Source organism: Babylonia areolata, chromosome 15, assembly GCF_041734735.1.
Source record: "Babylonia areolata isolate BAREFJ2019XMU chromosome 15, ASM4173473v1, whole genome shotgun sequence".
Classification (NCBI taxonomy): Eukaryota; Metazoa; Mollusca; class Gastropoda; order Neogastropoda; family Buccinidae; genus Babylonia; species Babylonia areolata.
The window spans coordinates 16,715,568-16,725,567 of record NC_134890.1 but is presented as its reverse complement, the minus strand read 5'-3'; the positions used below and the strand labels follow the sequence as shown (position 1 = coordinate 16,725,567).

General features: G+C 46.6%; 1 protein-coding gene across 4 annotated transcripts in view; it reads left to right on the top strand.

Moving 5' to 3' along the window:
• Positions 1-10,000, top strand: part of LOC143290198 (uncharacterized) — a 65,730-nt gene that overhangs the window by 10,218 nt on the left and 45,512 nt on the right. For 3 of the 4 annotated variants that reach the window (XM_076599515.1, XM_076599517.1, XM_076599513.1), the window contains exon 3: positions 6,223-6,420. In XM_076599515.1, the coding sequence (XP_076455630.1) occupies positions 6,223-6,420 (198 nt within the window). Of the gene's footprint in view, positions 1-4,784; positions 4,898-6,222; positions 6,421-10,000 lie in introns of all 4 variants that reach the window. The other variant, XM_076599516.1, reaches the window with a different exon arrangement.

Genomic DNA, 10,000 nt, shown 5'->3' with positions numbered 1-10,000 from the left:
CCTGTTTCCTGCGTCAGCTTTACGCGTCACACAGCTTTCCATTATTTTCAGTGTAAATTTGTCAGATTGCTTTCTGTTTCAGATTCCTCTCTGTCATAATGCTTTCTTTTTTTCAGCTGAAACCGCTGCATTCCTTTTTTGTGGTTCAGCTTACTTTCTGTTTCAGCTTTTCAAACTTTGTCGCGTTGCTTTCTGTTTTCAGCTGAAATGCCACAACGCTTTCCGTTTGATTTTAAAATGCCACGTTGATTTCTTTCCAGCTGTCACTCTGCTTTCTGTTTCAGCTTAAATGCCACGATGCTTTCTGTTTCAGCTTAAATGTCACGATGCTTTCTGTTTCAGCTTAAATGCCACGATGCTTTCTGTTTCAGCTTAAATGTCACGATGCTTTCTGTTTCAGCTTAAAATGATATGTCACAGCGCTTTCCGTTTCAGCTTAAACTATCGCACTGCTTTCTGTTTCAGATGAAACTGTTTCGTTGCTTTCTGTTTCAGCCCAAACTACCACATTTCTTTCTGTTTCAGCTCAAACTGTCACACTGCTTTCTGTTGTAACTCACTCAAACTGTCGCGCTGCTTCACGTTACAGTTGAAAACGTGAAACTGCTTTCTATTTCAGCTTAAACTGTCACACACCTTTCAGCTTACCTGCTCACGCTGCTTTCTGTTTTCTGTTTCAGCTTAAATTGTTGTACATAGGAATGAAAGGAAGGAGGAAGAATAGGGGGTCGGGTGGGGTGGGGTGGGGGTGTAGGTAGGATCACAGGTATAGGGGCAGGTGTATGCACCCTCACTCTGTCCCTGTTCTTTGAGCAGTGTCACATGGTGTGAGTGTGGTAAGATGTTGGCTAACAATGTAAGATAATTCAGTCGTGTCCGACTATGACCATCAGAACGATGGAGGAAGTTAACTGCTGTCCCAACTGTCTGGGCTAGAATTTGACTGTAGTAGAGAGAGTATCTTGCCCGAGTTAGATCCCCACTCTCTAGGCCAAGGGGGCTTTTAGGGTAGTCGGCGTTGGGGATGGTTCCCAAAGGCCAAACTAGCCCTCCATGGCGGCAGCGCTAATAGCCAGTGCAGTCTTGCCTCCTAGTTTGAGAATCGTAGTTCTTCACAAAAGACTAAGCTGTGAGTGGTTTTCTACTGCAATGGAGATAACAATAAGCAGCACACAACCCCAGGTCTGTCAAAGTCCACATAGCTACACAGTCTCAGCTTCTGTCACATCGACCAGTTTCTTGAAAAGGAAAAAAAAAGAAGAAGAAAAAAAAAAAGATTTGCCATACGTGCAAACTTAGCTTTATTCTTTCCTCCAAAAACACTCTGTGCATATTATTGATTAAACTTATGCGTTCCTCCTGTTTTTTGGGTTGTTTTTTTTTTTCATGTTCAGGTGACCAATCCCCACAAAACCGGCATTGACAGACCTCACATACTACTTTAGCGCACACACACACACACACACACACACACACACACACACACACACACACACACACACACACACACACACTGCGGTTGATTAACTCTGGAATCATTAACTCAGCTTGACTGTTCCCACAGAACCCAAACCACTGTAATAATATAAGCAGGAGAGAGAGACACACAGAGAGAGAAAGAGAGAGAGAGGAGGAGGAGGGAGAGCAGGAGATATGTGACGGAGGGGACGGGAGGTGACGGGGAGAGGAGTAATCAGAGCGAGAGGGATTGCAGACCGTTGGTTGCCAGGAGATGCAAACATCCCGATCCGCTCCATATCTTTACAGTCGACTGCGCACACCACACTGCCAGAGAGGACGAGCGCCAACTGGACCGTGTGAAATTGAGACAGGTAGATGAGAAAGCTATACTACTGTTCCATAAGAGATCTCCACACTTCAGGTAGATGAGAAGGCTGTACTACTGTTTCATGAGAATTCACCACATTTCAGGTAGATGAGAAGGCTGTACTACTGTTCCATGAGAGATCACCTCTCTCAAGGTAGATGAGAAGGCTGTACTACTGTTCCATGAGAGATCACCTCTCTTCAGGTAGATGAGAAGGCTGTACTACTGTTCCATGAGAGATCACCTCTCTTCAGGTAGATGAGAAGGCTGTACTACTGTTCCATGAGAGATCACCACTCTTCAGGTAGATGAGAAGGCTGTGTACTACTGTTCCATCAGAGATCACCTTTCTTCAGGTAGATGAGAAGGCTGTACTACTGTTCCATGAGAGATCACCACTCTTCAGGTAGAGGAGAAGGCTGTACTACTGTTCCATGAGAGATCACCTCTCTCAAGGTAGATGTGAAGGCTGTACTACTGTTCCATGAGAGATCACCTCTCTTCAGGTAGATGAGAAGGCTGTACTACTGTTCCATGAGAGATCACCTCTCTTCAGGTAGATGAGAAGGCTGTACTACTGTTCCATGAGAGATCACCTCTCTTCAGGTAGATCAGAAGGCTGTACTACTGTTCCATGAGAGATCACCTCTCTTCAGGTAGATGTGAAGGCTGTACTACTGTTCCATGAGAGATCACCTCTCTTCAGGTAGATGAGAAGGCTGTACTACTGTTCCATGAGAGATCACCTCTCTTCAGGTAGATGAGAAGGCTGTACTACTGTTCCATGAGAGATCACCTCTCTTCAGGTAGATGAGAAGGTTGTACTACTGTTCCATGAGAGATCACCTCTCTTCAGGTAGATGAGAAGGTTGTACTACTGTTCCATGAGAGATCACCTCTCTTCAGGTAGATGAGAAGGTTGTACTACTGTTCCATGAGAGATCACCTCTCTTCAGGTAGATGAGAAGGTTGTACTACTGTTCCATGAGAGATCACCTCTCTTCAGGTAGACGAGAAGGCTGTACTACTGTTCCATGAGAGATCACCTCTCTTCAGGTAGATGAGAAGGTTGTGTACTACTGTTCCATCAGAGATCACCTCTCTTCAGGTAGACGAGAAGGCTGTACTACTGTTCCATGAGAGATCACCTCTCTTCAGGTAGACGAGAAGGCTGTACTACTGTTCCATGAGAGATCACCTCTCTTCAGGTAGATGAGAAGGCTGTACTACTGTTCCATGAGAGATCACCTCTCTTCAGGGAGATGAGAAGGATGTACTACTGTTCCATGAGAGATCACCTCTCTCAAGGTAGATGAGAAGGCTGTACTACTGTTCCATGAGAGATCACCTCTCTTCAGGTAGATGAGAATGCTTTACTACACTTCCATGAGAGATCACCTCTCTTCAGGTAGATGAGAAGGCTGTACTACTGTTCCATGAGAGATCACCTCTCTTCAGGTAGAGGAGAAGGCTGTACTACTGTTCCATGAGAGATCACTTTCTCTTCAGGTAGATGAGAAGGCTGTACTACTGTTCCATGAGAGATCACCTCTCTTCAGGTAGATGAGAAGGCTGTACTACTGTTCCATGAGAGATCACCTCTCTTCAGGTAGATGAGAAGGATGTACTACTGTTCCATGAGAGATCACCTCTCTTCAGGTAGATGAGAAGGCTGTACTACTGTTCCATGAGAGATCACCACCCTTCAGGTAGATGAGAAGGCTGTACTACTGTTCCATGAGAGATCACCTCTCTTCAGGTAGATGAGAAGGCTGTACTACTGTTCCCTGAGAGATCACCTCTCTTCAGGTAGATGAGAAGGCTGTACTACTGTTCCATGAGAGATCACCACTCTTCAGGTAGATGAGAAGGCTGTACTACTGTTCCATGAGAGATCACCACTCTTCAGGTAGATGAGAAGGCTGTACTACTGTTCCATGAGAGATCACCACTCTTCAGGGAGATGAGAAGGCTGTGTACTACTGTTCCATGAGAGATCACCACTTTTCAGGTAGATGAGAAGGCTGTACTACTGTTCCATGAGAGATCACCTCTCTTCAGGTAGATGAGAAGGCTGTACTACTCTTCCATGAGAGATCACCTCTCTTCAGGTAGATGAGAATGCTTTACTACACTTCCATGAGAGATCACCTCTCTTCAGGTAGATGAGAAGGCTGTACTACTGCTCCATGATAGATCACCTCTCTTCAGGTAGAGGAGAAGGCTGTACTACTGCTCCATGAGAGATCACCTCTCTTCAGGTAGATGAGAAGGCTGTACTACTGCTCCATGAGAATTCCCCACGCTTCGCATTCTGCCCATAACTTCACTCCCACTGAACAGGGTACCAGCGCACTCGGTGAACTCAATGATCACGGAAAAGGGGTGGAGAGGGGAGGGTGGGGGAGGGGACTGGGGGAAGGGGTGGGACGGGGAGAGGGGGGGGGGGCGGAAGGTGGAGTGTATGGAGAAGGGAGGAAAGTGTTGGCTGTGTGGCAGGCAGAGAAAGGGATGGGCAGTATATAAGGATGGGGGGGGGGGGAAATTGAATTTGATTGAATTAAATTGAATAGTTTATTTTCTAATGACAATAATTATCATAATAGTTAGAGGAAAATCAGAGAGTGCCTTAAAGGGGTGGGGCTGAAGTGAGCGAGAGAGAGAGAGAGAGAGAGAGAGAGAGAGAGAGAGAGAGAGAGAGAGAGTACACGGCAAGATTAAACGTGCACATGCACATTTTACAACAACAGCAAGAAAAAGGTAATAATGAATGGGGGAGGAAATGGGAGGAGAGGAGGGAGTAGGGGGAGGGAAGGGGTTAAAGAATCAGTAGTGTCTGTGGTATGCAGATTCCAGTCTCAGTAACAGGCACCCCCCCCCCCCCACCCCCACCCACCACCACCACCCCTCCCTGACACACCATCTACAACATCGTCATTTTGCTCTTCTGTTTCAGTTTAATCTGCACATTTAGTCCTGCCTTGTTCATTTGTTGTCATCGATTTCTTCAGTGCCATCACAATCTTGAGTCTTGGAGCAGGCACGTCCCCTATTGACTGTCTGTGCTTTGTAAGTTGCACACCTTTCACCACCACCTTGTGTTCAGTGATCATTGTTCGTTTCGTTTGCAGTCACGTTCTGTAGAAATGGGCTTGTCAGGTGCTAAATGATGTGACCACTTTTTGTAGTGATTGTAGCACTTCCAGTCCAGGTCCTGACTGTTCGTTTTAACACAGTTCTTTTCGTGTTCTATCTTAGCTCTTCCTATGTGTTTGAATAACGTGCTTGTATATGCTGACGAGAAAAAAAGAAAAAGAAAAAAAAACATAATAAAGCAATTTAGTCCGCATATCAATGAGCTAGGTTCTTGCAAGAAAAAACAAGCTTGAGACTTTCTGATGATTGTATATTCTTTTGTATTTTATCAGAACACAAATGAATACATAATTGCCAATCAACCCTTTTTAGTTTGTTTCATTTGACGTGATTGCACTGAAGTTGTGATTCAATGTATGTATGGTGCTATCATATTCTCCACACCCAAAAGAGGGGAAATGACTAATGTTCTTTAGATCTTTTCGAAAATGATGAAGTGTCTAAGTATCATTTGTGATAACATTTTCAGGGTTGAGGATAGAAAATTAAAATATGAGGAAGAGATAGAAAAGTAATCAGAAAAGAAGAAACGAAGAGAAATTGGGGAGCTGATTTAGAGAGACAGGGCTTTCAAAAAGAGACAGAGACAGACAGACAGGCAGCAACAACATCAACAAAAAATTATGTCTCTCTTGACCCTCTGCCATGAGATAGATTTAGCAACAACAACAACAACAACAAACAACTCTGTGTCTTGACACGCCACTATGAGACAGACAGGTGTAACAACATCAGCATCAACAACAACAACTACAACAACAACAATAAACTCTGTTTCTTGACACGCCACCATGTGACAGACAGCCAGACAGAAACAACAACAACAACAGCAACAAATTATGTCTCTTGACATGCCACCATGAGACAGAGATAGCAACAACAACAACAACAGCAACAACAACAGGAACAACAACAGCAACAGCAACTACTACTACTACAACTACTACTTCTACAACAACGACAACAACAACAAATTCTGCCTCTGAGCACGTTACCATGAGACAAACAGACTGACAGAGATAGGAACAACGACGACAACAACAACAACAACAACAGCAACAACAGCAACAGCAACAACAACAACAACAACAATAATAATAATAATAATAATAATAATAATAATAATAATAATAATAATAATAACGACAACAACAATAGCAGCAAAAACAACAACAACAACAACAAACAAATTCCGTTTCTTGACACGCCTGCTATGCTAACAATCATGACACGGCCAGGTACACCACGTGACTACGGCATCTTCGACAAGATGGTGGACGAGGGCAGTCTGGTGCAGAACTTCCGGTTCCGGGGCTTCCCGAAGCAGAGCATGGAGCGACCCACCGTGCCCGTCACCGTGCCCTGGGCACAGGACGACGATGACCATAGCAACGAGACCATGCAAGTGTGGGTCAGGAGACCCCTATATAATGCAGGTACATGATGCTGATGGTGGTGGTGGTGGTTGGTGGTTGGTGGTTGGTGGTGGTGGTGATGGTGATGGTTGTGCTGGTGGTGGTAATGATGATGGTGGTGGTGGTGATGGTGATGGTGATGGTTGGTGGTGGTGGTGGTGGTGATGATGATGATGATGGTGATGGTGATGGTAATGATGATGATGATGATGGTGATGATGATGATGCTGATAGTGGTGGTGGTGGTGGTGGTGGCGGTGGTGATGATGACGATGGTGGTGGAGATGGTGATGGTGATGATGGTGGTGGTGGTGGTGGTGATGATGATGGTGATTATGGTGATGACAGTGATGCTGATAGTGGTGGTGGTGCTGGTGGTGATGATGATGGTGATGATGGTAATGATGATGATGATGATGATGGTGGTGGTGGTGGTGGTGTTGACGGTGATGGTGATGACGATGATGATGATAATGATGATGACATGCATACTTATAATTATAGCACCTACCTTCAGTCGAAGATCAAGCTTTTTACAAGCGCTTTATAAATAACCGAGTTCTTTGCGAAACAGGCTGGCAACCTGGGAGGAAGGGGAGGAGGAGGGGGGTGGGGGGGGGGGGGGGGGCTAGTGAGTGGTGGTGAGGGGATGGGTGGGGATAGAACCGACTGACAGCTACCATTGGGCGCTCATCATTCGTTTCCTGCAGCTGTGTCATTCAATCAGGTCTCGATCACGTACACCATACACACTCGTACAGACTTTGTAACATGTTGCTGAAACAACATAACACTGGCGCAGTGCCAGGGAGAAACATTTGATAGGGGGATGAAGTTGCTGTGGGGGTCATTGACATAACACGACACCGTCGCAGGGCCAGGTGAAATACAGTGTGATATAATGAAGGGGTGACGGACACAACACGACACCGGTGCAGTGTCACGGCGGTAGGTTTGATGGGATTGGGTCGGGGTGTGGGGGGGGGGGGGGGGGGGAGGGGGAGGTGGGGGGGGGGGGCGGGTGGAGGAGGTTTACTAAGACAACTCGACCACTTTCGTTCTGTCTAATATCATCATCTTAGATGAACAGACTATAAATGAATAAACCAACCATCGACCCCTTCACAGTACCTGGAGGATATATTTTGATGGGGTCACGGGGAAGGGGGGGGGGGGGGTACTGACACAATACGACACCGTCGCAGTGCTACGGGTATATGTTTGATCGGGTGACAGACGAACCCGGGTCAGTGTGGCCATGTAGGGGTGTGGAGGGGGGTGGGGTGGGGACTCGGAATGAGCGGCGGGGAAGTAATTGATGCCACTGAAACGGTGCAGATGATGGGAGAGCAAAACAAACCAACAAAAAACAACAACAACAACAAAATTAATGATGGGGTGAGGTGAAGGGAGGAGGGGGGGGGGGAGGGTTGATGACATAACACGACACCGTCGCAGGGCCAGGTGGATATATTATTTGATAGTGTCTTGGGGAAGAAGTGTGGGTGTGGTGGGGGGTGTGGGGGGGGGTACTAACACAGTACGACACCGTCTCAATGCTATGGGGGTGTATTTGATAGGGTTAGGTGAAGGGGTGGGGTGGGGAAGGGGTGCTGACCCAACATGACAACGGTCCAGTGCCATGGGGTTATCTTTGATGCAGTTATCAGGGAGCGGGGCGTACTAGCACAACTCAGCGCCGTAGCAGAGCCAGGTGGATATATTTGATGGGGTAATTGAGGAAGGGCGATGACGGGGAGCGGGAGGGGTGCGGGGGGTGGGGGGGACAGAGAGAATTCCTGCAAAAAACATCCAACTGCTTCCTGGATATACAAAACTGGATGACTCTAAGTAAGTTACAATTCAATTGAACGCGGACAAAACTGAAGCAATGATCACTGGAACAAAACAAAAATTATCTTCCATCACAACTGACACAATCAAACTTGGCAAGTACATCCATCCCTTTTTCCAGTTCAGTCAGGAACCTCGACGTTGTCCTTGACAACACACTGTCCATGCAAAAATTTATCAGTCAGACATGTCAATCCTGCTACTGTTGATTGAGGCGCATCAGTTCCAACCGGAAATATCTGTCCACTGACGCAACATCTAGACTTGTCTTTTCTCTCATTCTTTCTCGCCTGGACGACTGGAACTCTCTATTGTCTGGTTTGCCTTCTTCACCCATTCAGTCCCTTCAGCGCATACAAAACCCTGCTGCCCGACTGTTCCTCAGAAAGAAAAGATCTGAGCATATCACTCCTCTTTTACATCTCCATTGGCTCCCTGTCTCACACAGAATAAAGTACAAGATCAGCACTCTATGTTATAAATGTATTCACAAATATGCCCCTTCCTATCTCTGTGGCTGACTTCACCTCCACACTCCATCTCGCTCTCTACGATCGGCTTCGGATCCACTCTGTTTACGCATACCCGGATTCAAATACTCGATTGTTGGCTGCCGTTCTTTCTCTGTCTCTGGACCTTGCAATTGGAATAAACTTCCTCTTTCACTTTGTCAGGTTTCCGCACTCTGCTCTTTCACATCTGGCCTTAAAACCCACCTCTTCCCAAAATAGCCTCCCTTCCCTGCCTCTTCCTTGTCTTCAGTTTATCCAGTTTTAGAGTTATGCATGCATGTGAATGACTGGTGCGAAAGTACTTTGATTTGTTTCTGTACAAGATTCAGCGCTATATATATATATATATATATATATATATATATATATATATATATATATATATATATATATATATATATATATATATATATATATATATATGTATCATTGTTATCATTATCTATGACACCAGCACAGGGCCAAAGGGATGGATTAGATATTAGATGGGGCAAAATGTGTGTATGTGGAGTGGGGGGTACTGGGGAGATACTGACACAACACAACACCGGTACAGTGCCAGGGGGATAGATTTCATTTGATGAGGTATCGAGGGTGGCGTGGGGGGGGGGGGGCGGGCGGGCGGGCGGGGGGGGGGGCGGCGTGAGGTGGGCGTGGAGGGGGTGGGGGAGGTTCCTGACATAACACGACCCGGGCAAATTGCCAGGGGGATAGATTTAATGTGGTGCGGTTGGTGTGTGTGTGTGTGTGTGTGGAGAGGGGGGGGGAGAGGCAGGGGGGGTTGGGGTACTGACATAACACTTTACCGGTATAGTGCCAGGGGGATATATTTGATGTGGTGAGGTTTGCAGAGGGGGGGTGTGGGGTGTACTGACATAATAAGACACCGGTGCAGTGCCAGAGGGATATATATATATATATATTTTTTTTTTTTTTACTGAAATACACGGCACTGGTGTAGAGCCAGTGGGGATAGATTTAATGTGGTGAGGTTTGCGCAGGTTGAGTGGGGGGCGGGGGGGGGGGGGGGGGGTACTAATATAACACGACACCGGCGGCGGAAAGCCACTGAGCAGAACGGGCGTACAGGAAGAAGAAGAAGTAGAAGAGAAAAAAGAACAGGGGAGATGGGGGACGGGGAGGGCGGGGGGCGTGGGGGGGGGGGGGGTTGGAGGGAGGGAGGGAGAGAAGGGAGAGGGAAGGGAGGTTCCGTACATTCAGCCAGCCGACCCGTG